General features: G+C 49.7%; 2 protein-coding genes across 2 annotated transcripts in view; one reads left to right on the forward strand and one right to left on the reverse strand.

The window, feature by feature from the left end:
* Stag3 (stromal antigen 3) overlaps positions 1 to 4,902 on the reverse strand; it is a 31,820-nt gene extending 26,918 nt beyond the window's left edge. The window contains 3 exon segments of the mRNA XM_051205318.1: positions 2,806 to 2,925; positions 3,239 to 3,341; positions 4,730 to 4,902. Coding sequence (XP_051061275.1) covers positions 2,806 to 2,925; positions 3,239 to 3,341; positions 4,730 to 4,893 — 387 coding nt within the window. The 5' untranslated portion in view covers positions 4,894 to 4,902.
* Positions 4,903 to 6,442: 1,540 nt separating this feature from the next.
* Gpc2 (glypican 2) lies at positions 6,443 to 12,449 on the forward strand. The gene is made up of 10 exons (XM_051205304.1): positions 6,443 to 6,804; positions 7,448 to 7,606; positions 7,932 to 8,254; positions 8,996 to 9,076; positions 9,730 to 9,892; positions 10,141 to 10,271; positions 10,412 to 10,558; positions 10,642 to 10,781; positions 10,867 to 11,036; positions 11,938 to 12,449. Exons 1-10 carry the CDS (start codon positions 6,639 to 6,641, stop codon positions 12,195 to 12,197), a joined length of 1,740 nt encoding a protein of 579 aa, XP_051061261.1. The 5' UTR covers positions 6,443 to 6,638; the 3' UTR covers positions 12,198 to 12,449.
* The last annotated feature ends 54 nt before the right edge of the window (positions 12,450 to 12,503 follow it).

The raw sequence follows: 12,503 nt of genomic DNA on the forward strand, positions 1-12,503 counted from the left end.
CGACAAAACAGCTAAAATTATACAATGGGGTAAAGACAGCATCTTCAACAAATGGTGCTGGCACAACTGGATGAGGGTGTGTAGAAGATTGCAGATAGACCCATGTCTGTCACCATGCACAAAACTCAAGTCCAAATGGATCAAAGACCTCAACATCAATCCAGCCACAATGAACCTCTTAGAAGAGAAAGTAGGAGGTACCCTTGAACAAATTGGTATAGGAGACCGCTTCCTGAACATAACTCCAGGGGCACAGACACTGAGAGAAACAATAAATGGGACCTCTTCAAACTTAGAAGCTTCTGTAAGGCAAAGGACACAGTGGACAAGACCAAACGGCAGCCCACAGACTGGGAAAAGATTTTCACCAATCCTATATCCGACAAAGGGCTAATCTCCAAAATATACAAAGAACTCAAAAAACTAGTCAACGAAACACCAAATAACCCTATTAAAAAATGGGGTACAGAACTGAAGAAAGAATTCTCAATAGAGGAAATCAAAAAGGCTGAAAGACACTTAAGAAAATGCTCCACATCCCTAGCTATCAGGGAAATGCAAATCAAAACAACTTTGAGATACCATCTTACTCCTGCCAGAATGGCTAAAATTAGAAACACCAATGATGACTCATGTTGGAGAGGTTGTGGAGAAAGGAGAACACTCCTCCACTGCTGGTGGGAGTGCAAACTCGTACAGCCATTTTGGAGATCAGTATGGCGGTTCCTCAGGAAAATGGGAATTAGTTTACCACAGGACCCGGCAATCCCCCTCTTAGGCATATACCCAAAGGATTCACATCCATGCAACAAAGACATCTGTTCTACTATGTTCATAGCAGCACTATTTGTAATAGCAAGAACCTGGAAGCAACCTAGATGCCCCTCAATTGAAGAATGGTTAATGAAGATGTGGCACATCTACACAATGGAATACTACTCTGCAGAAAACAATAATGGTATCTTGAAATTCGCAGGCAAGTGGATGGTACTTGAAGAAACCATCCTGAATGAGGTAACCCAGTCACAAAAAGAGGAACACAGTATTTACTCACTCATATATGAATTTTAGACCTAGATCAAAGGATCACCAGCATATAATTCACACCACCAGAGGAACTAGGATACAAGGTGTATTCTAAGAGATTCATATAAAGTCCCTCACAGAACTGGGAAGGGACAAGTCCCCCAGAGCTCAGGGGAAGTGGGGGGGGCAGCGAATGAAGAGAGAAGTAGGTGAAAACGAGGGGGAGGAAAGGAAAACATGTGTGACCAGGAAGATTGAGCCTGATTAGGAATAGAAGATAGGAAAGAGAGAGAGGGACAGAGACAGAGAGAGAGAGAACATAAAAGAGGGAGCCAATATTGGTTTGAAGATAAAATTGAACACAAAGAAAGGTCTAGAGAACTACAAGACTGCTCCCAACTAACAATTTGAGCTTCCGTGGAAAGGTTATCATAAATGCCCTTCCTGGAGAGTGAGATCAACAACTAACTTATCCAAGGAGCCCTCAACTAATGCCTGTTGGAAACAGGATCAAACACCCATACATAAACACTGAGTGGAACTAGAACCCAGATGCAGATGGAGAGGACAAGACCATGCGGCAGAAACACATACAGACAGCTTACCTGAACAAGGAGGAGCTAACAGGCCCCCAGACTGATAGCTGAGAAGCCAGCATGGGACTGACCCGAATATTGGTCTCAGCCAGAAGGACTGAGCAGTCTAAGGAACCTCAGACAGTGGAGCCAGGATGTATCCCTGGTGCACAAAAGGACTTTGCGAACACATCCCCCATGGAGGGATAACTGCCTTAATCTAGAGACAGGAGAAGCCCTAGTCCCTACTTCACATGGCCTGTCAGATCTACATGACCCCAACTGGATGGCATTCCCCTCCATATGGAATTGGGGTGGGGGGATGGGAGGGGATGGTGGTTAGGGTGCATGTGAAAGGGCAGAGAGGGTAAAAGGGAGAGAAAGAGGTAGGGAAGGAAGGAGGGAGGGAGGGAGGGAGGGAGGGAGAGGGAACTGGAATCGACATGTAAAATAATAAATTAAATTAAAAAAAAAAAAAGCTTTGACTCCAAAATTTAAGTTCAAGGACAAGTTACTGGGGAAAAGGATTTCTATTTTTGTTTCCACAGAAAATGAAAAGCTGTGGATTCCTTCCAGACTAATGTGGTTTGATCAAGCCAGGCCGCCTGAAACAGAGTACCAGGTGATCCTACATTCAAAACAGCTGGATAAAGCAGCCGTACAGACTACAGCCAGGATTTCTGCATCTTCTTAGAATCCCCCATGACAGCGCCCCTTACCAGCAGGAAGTAGTTTGGAAAGAACAATGCCCAAATTCCCAAATGTTGTCTATAAATGTTTGTTTTCATTTAAATGGACTTGGTTATATAAAATAAATTTTAAAAAAATTAAAAAAAATTTACCATGAGGGAAAACATTTCATTCCCAAAAAAAGAATTTTCCAATCTTCTTCTTATCAATAGTTCTATACTACATATTTTTCCCTACATTGTCAAAAAGTATATGATTGCGAGTAGAAAAAATAGGGGATAGAAATCAGGTACTGGCAGTTGATTTCCATTTTCACTTGTGTGTGAATTTTTAATATAAATGCAAACTGTAAAGCACTAATGCAAGTCAAAACATTTCAGTAAATAAGTTTCAACAGTTCAACTTCTACAATCATAAGCTTGCAAAAATTTTCTAGACAACGTAACTTAAAAATGTAATCAAACTCCTTATTGATGTCAAGAGGAAGAGGAACAGAGGTGAGACACTTCCTTACCTGCATGTCACTTTTGGCAGCTTTCACAGCATCAAAGAGATCGCTGGTTGGTGGCACTGATTCACTCTTGCCATTCCAACTAGACACTATTCGGGACCGCTTCTTCCGATGTTTTGCCACCTATTAAATGTAGAAATATCAGACGCACAAAAGCTGTTAGCATGACACTAGCATTTGATTTAATCATTATCACCTTAAATAGCCTTAAGCTGCCAATTCCACAGATATGCTTCCATTATTGTTTCAGATTTTAAGTAACTGATTTTTTATTCTTGTGAAATTTTGTTATTACTAACCTTATTTTCTTTTTAAAGAATTCTGGCACCTCTCCATCCTAATGTTCTCTTTTATTCCATCCCACCATCTGAGTCCCTTCTGGACTTTTCTTTGTTGATTCCCCAACCAGATTCTAAATTAAATAAAACAGACTCACCGGGGCAGCTCTACGAGGTCGCTTTGCTGCTCTCTTCTTCACATTGCGTCTTGAGCTGTCTTCAAAGTCACTGTCTTCATTAGTTGACACAGAGGGACTATCCCTATTAAGAGAGGATGATTTCCCTGGTACCACTCCATTCCTTCCACATAAAGAGTTAATTATAATTTTTTATTTATCTATAATTGTGCCACATCTACATGAGAAAAATATTCACATTTTAAAAGGGGCAATAAAAATCACTAGAGCAGTAAAGATGAGAAATGAGGAGCTGAAAGCAGGTGAAATGGCTCAGCAAGTAAGAGCACTTACCACCAAAGCCAGAGATCAACTACCAGGACCCCATGGTGCAAAGAGAAAACTTGACTCCTGAAAGTTGCCCTCTGATCTCCATGTATATGTTTGTGGCATACACACATGCCATAGATACCTAAATAAATGTTCTTGAAACGGGTAATCGAGACAACTGGTATTCAGAGTCATGTTCAGACTACTACTCTGTGTTCAGAAAAGTCAACATGGCTGAGGAGTAAGTATACATATACATAAGTATATGAGTGTGTACCTGGGATTATAGTTCACTCTGAAATATAACCTTAGTGATTCAAGTTTATAGCACTGATATAATCTAGTCCTCAATGATAGCACTGGCAGAAGCAGAAATGATTCAGAGACGGACAATGAAAACAAATGGGATAATAAAGATAATGGTGCATGAGACTATTTTTGCCTAGAAAGGTTAAAAAACATGATATGCTGTTATAATCTTCACAGAATAAACTCATAAGGCTATAAGGATCATGGATCTGTTTTTAAAATCTCAAACAGAACCGCAAGACATCAACTAAAATACACCTATACGTTTTCAAGCAACAAATAAAGCACTCTTTATTTATATACTCTCTGTCCCTGATAGCACTAGCAACTGTTATGTGCTAAGCACTGTTACACATTCAAGACAGGTTTAGGTAGCAACATGGATTCAAAACTAGATGTGTACTCTAGTCTTATTTCAGGGTTTTGCTTGCTATGTAGCCCAGGCTGGCCCTCTGAACTTACAATTTAGATGTGCTATTCTTGATGTTTATAAGATGTAAGGCAGCCAAGATATGGCAGAGTTGAGAGGAGTCTCCAATCTAAACTGGTACAGCATTTCTTCCTTCCTGACTTCTCCCTCCCCAACCTTCCTTTTTTTATTTTTATTTTTTTATTGTTCATTTATTGTTTTAAAGCAGAGTCTCATGCATTCCAGGCTAGCTGGAACTCACTATGCAACTGTCCTTAACCTCTTGATCCTCCTGCCTCCACGGCCCAAGTTGTGGGATTACAGGCGTGTTCCACCACAACCAGCTTTCAGCACTGCATGTCTGATATTTTCACACAGCCCCCACACATACTATAACCAAGCAGGAAAGCAATAGACAGGACAGCTGCTGAGGGAACAGAAAGGGCCCCAAAATGCAGCAACCTCTCTCTCCCCAGTGCACTCACCACTCTGCAGTATCCTGTGAGTTCCTGTCGTCACAGGGTAGGCTGGTGGAGGAACAAGGAGACAAGGCCATCTGTGTACTTCCCACAGACTTTTGACATGGAGAGGACACGCTGTCTGAGGCAGAGCCATGGAGCTGAGAGGAAGGTGACCATAGAGTGGGCATGTTAAGTCAGCTGTAAGAGAAAAAAAGTAAAGAGTGTTTCTACCACTACTATTCTATTCCTGCCATGACCATCGCCTTTCTCCCCTAAGATATGGTCCTGGTACTGCGGGATGGGGCACCCAAAACAAGAGAGAGTCAACCTAACCACACTGAGGTATTAAGGCCACGACTGCATCAAGGGTTGCCTAACAAAAAGCTGTAAGGAGGGGTGCTAGTGACTTCCGGGAATCGCAGCTACCTGGAGGGCTGAGGCAGGAAGGTCACCAAATTCAAAGACAGCCTGGGTTATGGAATCCATTCCAGGCCAGCCTGGGCAATCTAAACCTAGGCAGGCCTTATCTCAAATAAACAGAGGAAAAAAAATAGGAAAAGAAAAGGGAGGCCTGGGGATTGTAGTTGAGTGGTAGAAGGCTTGTCTAACACGTTCAATGCTAGGTAAATAGATAAACGGGCTAGAGGGTTCACACTGCAGGGCAGTTTCAGGCATGGATCCCTTTCGTAGGAGGAGGGGCGCAGTGCACTGGGCTGGTGGTGTAAGACAAAGCGGCTTGGCCGCCAAAAACAGAGCAGCAGAGCGCCTCAGATTTCCATTTCCGGAAGCCATTTCCTGGTTACACAGGAAATGGGAGGCTGTGAATGATTTGGAGGTAGGGTGTCTTTTGGATTAGGCCAGGAATGTTCTGGAGTCAAGGAAAGTGCGCGTTCTCTACCTCCAGAAAGGCTGTCTACGGCCGACCCCAGGAAGCTTATTCGAGCTGAGGGGTCTTCCGTCTGCGTCAGAAGATGGGATTGCCGGCCTCCATAGCGGACAGCACCCAGGTACCGACGACGGAGGGGCAGGGGGGCAGGAGGGCGGGGACGCGGCCTACTGGTGGCTTCAAAGGGGCAACCTCACTGTTTGAGCTCGGAAGAGTGACCTCTAGATGAACACAGGTGAAGAAAGGTCACCACCTCCGGTCCCGGGTCCTTTCAGGTCTCACTGGACATCCCACTTCTGACAGAGACGCCCGCCGGGACACCTTTTCTTCCTCAGATGGTGGGCGGGTAAGTCTAGAAAAACGCGGGAAGGCGCGGGACTCGCCGCGCAGGCGCGAGATTAACTGTACTTCGCGCGGCAGAGAAGTGTCGCGAGACTTGGGAGAGAGCGAGCGCGTGCTAAACACGCTCTGGTCACACAGCGGCGCTCGGCTTCGAGCGGCCACCAGGCATGAGGCGCGCGTTCCTGTCACGTGGGCTCCAGCGCGTGCGGGTCGCTCCACCCTGGGCACGCCTCTTTTACTCCTATGTCCCCTTCCATTGGCTGAGCGTTCTGCTACGGCTTCCCAATTGCAATAGGCTCAGTTTCACGCAAGCCCCGCCTTTCGAGCAGGAAAGCCACGCCCCTCCTCAAGGCCACATCCCCCCCCCCTCACCTACCTCGGCCGTGCGGCCGCGTTCCGCCCCCTGCCGAGTTCCCCTTCCACATTGGCTTCATTTCTACCCTGGCCCCGCCCCCGAGACCGCTCTCTCCTTATCATTGGCGGGGCCCCGCTCCGGGACCCGCCCCCTGTCCCGCTCCCTGGCTCCCATTGTCTCCGCAGATGCCGCCTGGTCCAGCTACGGTGCTGGGGTTGCTCAGTTCTGGGGGCACGCTCTTTCTCTTTTCTCCGAGACGTCCCGCGGCCGAGAAAGGAATTCTAGAGTTGTGTGGACTCTTCTTTCCTCCTTAGGACCCACTTTGCCCTGTCCCAGGGAGGAGAGCAGCTATGTCCGCGCTGCGTCCTCTCCTGCTTTTGCTGCTCTCTCTGTGTCCCGGTCCTGGTCCGGGACCTGGCAGTGAGGCAAAGGTCGTCCGGAGTTGTGCAGAGACTCGGCAGGTGCTGGGAGCCCGGGGATATAGTTTAAACCTAATCCCTCCCTCCCTCATCTCAGGTGAGAAGAAAGAAGAAGACTAAAGAGTCAGGGGTGGGAGGGGGCGGGGACGGGTCCTCCCCATCTCACAATGACTCTTTCCTTTCAGTGACCATTGTGGTGATTGTTTCATCTCTTAGGCATCTTTCTCCTCCTCCTCCTCCTCCTGTAACTTCCTTACCAGGATCACAATAACCCTGCTGCTCACATAATAGCCCACACTCAATCCCCACCCAAGGAATCCCCCTCTCTGTAATTGGCACACTGTCAGTGTCTTTCTTAGCAGACAGGAATTCCCTTGCATTTTCTATGAGTTTCTTTTGTGATAATAATTTCTTGTTCACCAAGTAGCCCCACCCCTACAAACCCCATAGGTGTCCCATAAGTACTTAGAGGTGCATTGTGTGCCGTTTTGGGGAGGGTCCCCTGAAGACACTGATCACTAATGTGGCCCTCAAGGCAGCTGTCAAATAGATGTTGCTATGGCGTATAGGGGTGAACTTGGGATGGGTGAGGGACAATAAAGGAGGGTTCAGGTAGGGCAGAAGGGGCAGACAAAGGAAAAGGCGACAGGACTGGGCAGGTGGAAGAGAGCCATCAGAGATAGGAAATTCATAATATCCCTTCTTGCCATCCACTGTCCCTCCCTGTCCCCTCTGCCCAGGTGAGCACCTTCAGATCTGTCCTCAGGAGTATACCTGCTGTTCCAGTGAGACAGAGCAGAAGTTGATCAGGGATGCTGAGGTCACCTTCCGTGGCCTGGTGGAGGACAGTGGCTCCTTCCTGATCCACACACTGGCTGCCCGGCATAGAAAGTTTAATGGTGAGGACCTTTGGGGGGGGTCTCCAAATGTACTTCACACCTCTTTATGTTGACGATTCCCACCCAGCTTCCTGCCCCCACCTCTTGCAGTCATGAGAAAGCCCACACCACCCACCCCAGAACTCCCCCCAACTGTCCAGCCCTGCTTATCTCCAATTCCCACTCCATATTCTCTCCAGGACCCTGCCCTTCCTCATTCCTAGTCTGCCCGGCCTCAGACTTGTCCAGTCTTCTAACTCTTGCCTCTTCTTTTGCTTATCCTCTGTCCTCCTGTCTCTGCTCTCCCTTTCTCTATTCCCTTTTCTCACCCCTCCACCTCTGTTAGAGTTTTTCCGGGAGATGCTGTCCATATCCCAGCATTCTTTGGCCCAGCTGTTCTCGCATTCCTATGGTCGCCTGTATTCCCAACACGCCACCATCTTCAATAGTCTATTCTCTGGCCTGCGGGACTACTATGAGAAGTCTGGCGAGGGGTTAGATGACACCTTGGCGGATTTCTGGGCACAGCTCCTGGAGAGAGCCTTCCCTTTGCTGCACCCACAATACAGCTTTCCTCCTGACTTCCTGCTCTGCCTTACTCGGCTCACCTCTACTGCTGATGGCTCTCTGCAGCCCTTCGGGGACTCACCCCGCCGCCTCCGCCTACAGGTGAGGGGGTCCCATGACCTGCGCTTCAGCAACCTCTGACCTAGTGAAGCTATCATCTCCAAGACAGTCTCCCCCTTTTGTGCCCATGTCACCTCTGATCTCATGCCCTTCTCTGACTTGGTGGCTCCCATCTCAAGCCTTGGTCACCTGTGCATGACCAGTGTCCCTTGGTCTCCTTTAACTACATGCCCACCCTCATTCTTTGTCCTACTTTTGTGTACACACTTGGCCCTCCATCCCCAGCTACTTTTCCGCCATTACCTCTATAATCCCCACACAGTGACTTCCCATGGTTCGGCTAAACAGGAGCTGGGCAGTCCATAGTTGGGAGTCATTTTCGCTTACAGTATATCACATTGAATTGTCACCATAATTGTTTGAGGTAAATAAGAGCATCCTTACTTTACAAAGGAGAAAACTGGGTCTCCCAAGCAAGACTCACAGCCAAGAAGTAGTAATACTAGACTCCACACCTCAGTCTTCTGGCTTTTGAGTTCAGGGTTCTGATATGCGGTCTGTCTAAACCATGTTCAACACAACCCTACCAGCTCTTTCCAAACACCCAATCTTGCTAGACTATAATTCCTTTTGGGGCTATCGAACCTCCCTCTTATATCGCCCAACAGTGTATCCACCCCAAGTAAACCCCACAAACCCAACCTCCTGCTGTCTCTCAGCTCATCTTGACAAACTCATAATAATCTTTGTGTCTTTTTTACCCCCTCACCTTCTTTCTCCTAGATAACCCGGGCACTGGTGGCAGCCCGGGCCTTGGTCCAGGGTCTGGAGACTGGAAGAAATGTGGTCAGTGAAGCACTTAAGGTTAGAGGGGACCTGAATATGGACAGAGCCTAGGGAATGAAGAAGACAGGCACCAGCTGGTGGGAGAAGCCTGGAGCTGTCCCTTATCTGCTCCTGGGCTCTGGTGTTCCAGGGTACATCAGGAAGGAGGGCCAGAGTCAGGCCTCCAGTGGGTGTCTGAAGGGATCTCCTGTGACTTCTGATCCTCCCCTCTGGTCACCCCGTGCCTTCTGCCAGTCTTGGAGGGCTTGTTCATTTCCATAGCAGTTCAAGATTGCATCGAACCCCTCAGCGGCCCCTCCCTCTGCATCACTGGTCCTGTCCCCAACCTCGCCTCCTGCCTCCTGCCTCTCTCCTCAGCCATCTTGGGTTCACTCTTGGCCCTGAGTCTCTCCTTACCACCTCCTCCCGAGTAACACCCTAGTCAAGCACCTCTCATGAGGTAGACTCAGCAACCTTGCCTCTGGGTACTCTCCTGTGCAGCCTAGCTCTGGAGCAGTCTGGTGGCATCACAGTGCCACACAAGGCCATCAGCCACAGTTGCTCACATCCAGCTTCTAACAGATAGCCTGGGGAGATGGGTCAGGGTCTCTTACCTCTCTATGCCCAGCACCAGGCTTGCTAAGAGCAGCCTAGGTGTTCATGGATGCCCAGACCCACTCTCTACCCCCCAGGTGCCCGTGTTGGAAGGCTGCAGGCAGGCCCTGATGCGTCTGATCGGCTGCCCACTTTGTCGGGGAGTCCCCTCGCTTATGCCCTGCCGGGGCTTCTGCCTCAATGTGGCCCATGGCTGCCTCAGCAGCAGGGGACTGGAGCCTGAATGGGGCGGATATCTGGGTGAGGGGGCTCAAGAAAGCCCGAGGGGAGGAGGGCCCTGAGTAAGGTTGGGGGGCCATTTGTGTAAGAAGAGGGTGGCCTGAAACCAAACTGGAGGGAAGAATAAGAGGGAGGGGGGCTTTTCTCAGGTGATCACACACCTCCAAGCAAGCAAATTGCTCTTACCTTTCAAGGCCCTTGTGAGATGTGTGGGACCATCCTAGGTCAGTGCACACCCCCTACTTTCTCTTTATCCCCCTTCCCTCAAGATGGTCTCCTGCTGTTGGCTGAGAAAGTCCAGGGACCCTTTTCCTTTGAGCTGGCTGCTGAGTCTATTGGGGTGAAGATCTCAGAAGGTTTGATGCACCTGCAGGAAAACAGTGTAAAGGTGTCAGCCAAGGTATAGAGAGGGAAGGGTGAAGGTGAGGTGTGGCCTAAGTGGGTGTCAGAAACAATAGAGCATGTGGGGAGACAGTAGATTCAGAGGTGGGACACGGTGTGGTTTGCTTCAGAGCGGCTGAGGTCTTTTCCTGTGCACAGGTGTTTCAGGAATGCGGGACCCCGCATCCTGTGCAATCCCGTAACCGTCGAGCACCAGCGCCCCGAGAAGAGGCAAGCCGGCCCTGGAGGGTGGCGGCTGAGGAAGAACGGCCCACGACAGCGGCAGGCACTAATCTGCACCGCCTGGTGTGTAATAGAGCTGCGCGGGTGCCGGTGGGTGTGGCACGACAGACGCTCGGTGCCCTGCAGCTTTGTTTTCTATCGCACAGGTAGGGGAGCTCCGCGAGAGACTTGGCCGAGTGCGGGGCTTCTGGGCCGGATTGCCCGTGACGGTGTGTGGGGACTCCCGCATGGCAGCAGACCTCTCACAGGAGGCGGCACCCTGCTGGACTGGAGTTGGGAGAGGCCGGTGAGGCTCTGGCGGTGGCGGCGGGAGTCGGGCAGTGGAAGGAGAGAAGGCGGCAGCGGGACCCTTCGGGGTGTTGTGTTCTCAGGTATCTGTCTCCTGTGGTCGTGGGCTCTTTGAACGAGCAGCTCCGCAATCCGGAGTTGGATACCTCGGGTCCAGATGTCCCCACGCGGCGGCGGAGGCTGCATCTCCGAGCAGCTACTGCTCGGATGAAGGCGGCTGCGCTGGGTCAGGACCTTGACATGCATGATGCCGGTGAGGCCCAGAAACCCACCCTGCACCGCCCCTTGTCCTGCCCGGGTGCACTGGCAGTCTCCAGCGAGTCTCCCCTAGGGGCCTGCCCATTGCTTTTCATGTCCCACCCACTGTCCTCTAGCTTCTCCCTGCTCTGGAGCTGGAGCGCAGCCCACTGCCTCCCTCCCTGCGCACTTACTGCCCCTCAAGTACCTGCTCTTGGAACTGCCCTCTACTCCCACCTCTCTCGCTTTGAGCCCCACTCATTGCCCCGCTGGCCCCGCCCTCCCATTAACCAGCTTCCTATTCACTTAAGCCTTTCCTAAGTGCCTGTCTGAAAGGTCTCCATCCTTATTGCAGTGAAAGACAGACATTCCTACAGAGAACTCCGAGGAAACTTATTGTAAATAGCAGTATTGGGGACAGGGAAGCTAGCTGTGGTACCACTGGACTACCCTACCCCCAAATTAGCCAAAAAGAGAAAGAAAGACATTCATGTTTTATTCTTTGTCTTGGCTCGCCCTACTCCTTTCCCCTCCGGTTTCTCTGCTTTTGTTGTTTTGTGGCTTCTTGTCTGTCTTCTCTCCCTGTCTACCCGTTTCTGCCTTTATTCTGTCTCTGGCTTTTCCCTTCTCTCATTACCTTCTCCCATCTCCACATCGAGCATCTGATTTCTGATTGTGCATTCCGTCCCCTGGGATTCCTGTCCATCACTCTTACTATGTATCCTTCTCTTCCCCCCCCCCATGTTAAATAATAATGAGCTTAAATAAAAGAATGGACTTCATTTTGACATTTTCATGCATGCCTATATATAAAACCTTGTGCTTGTGTTTTACCTCAGTTTCTCTTGTTTGCACCGTTGCCAGCTCTCACTGTCTTCCTTTCTGTTGTCTGCCTCCGTTCCTCTCCCTCCGCACAGATGAAGATGCCAGTGGCTCCGGTGGGGGACAACAGTATGCAGATGACTGGAAAGCTGGGGCAGCACCTGTGGTTCCCCCAGCCAGGCCTCCAAGACCACCTCGTCCCCCTCGAAGGGATGGTCTTGGGGTCAAAGGCGGAAGCGGCAGTGCCAGATATAACCAGGGCAGAAGCAGGAATCTGGGATCATCTATTGGGCTCCATATTCCACTCTTCGTCACCCTCTTTCCCTCAGCCCTGACCCTGCTCGGACTTCGATAACCAGGAAGGGGCGCCCTAGCATCAGAAGGGTGAATATGGCCCTGTCCTCTCCATCTTCCTCAGCTGAGCATGAGGAAGAATGGAAGGGGGCTACAGAGAGGGTAGAAAGGGACTTTGTGGGTGAATGGCTGGGGCCCCAGATCCAGGAGTTTCACATTGATGGGCTGGGGGTAGATGGGTGCTCATAATATTTATTTTTTCATTTGGGAACTGGGGATATTTATTTAGGAAGGGGGCTTGAGGCTCATTGATGCACAAGGCAGGGGGTAGGGTGTTGGGGAACGGGTTGAAGGAACTTGGAAGTAG

This window comes from Phodopus roborovskii, unplaced genomic scaffold (assembly GCF_943737965.1).
Source record: "Phodopus roborovskii unplaced genomic scaffold, PHOROB, whole genome shotgun sequence".
Classification (NCBI taxonomy): Eukaryota; Metazoa; Chordata; class Mammalia; order Rodentia; family Cricetidae; genus Phodopus; species Phodopus roborovskii.

Bases quoted from the DNA above. Each gene is read 5' to 3' on its own strand.
- Gpc2 (XM_051205304.1), top strand. From the start codon at position 6,639: ATGTCCGCGCTGCGTCCTCTCCTGCTTTTGCTGCTCTCTCTGTGTCCC. The intron at 10,272-10,411 runs GTATAGAGAGGG...TCCTGTGCACAG, and splicing joins GTGTAAAGGTGTCAGCCAAG to GTGTTTCAGGAATGCGGGAC. The intron at 11,037-11,937 runs GTGAGGCCCAGA...CCCTCCGCACAG, and splicing joins CCTTGACATGCATGATGCCG to ATGAAGATGCCAGTGGCTCC.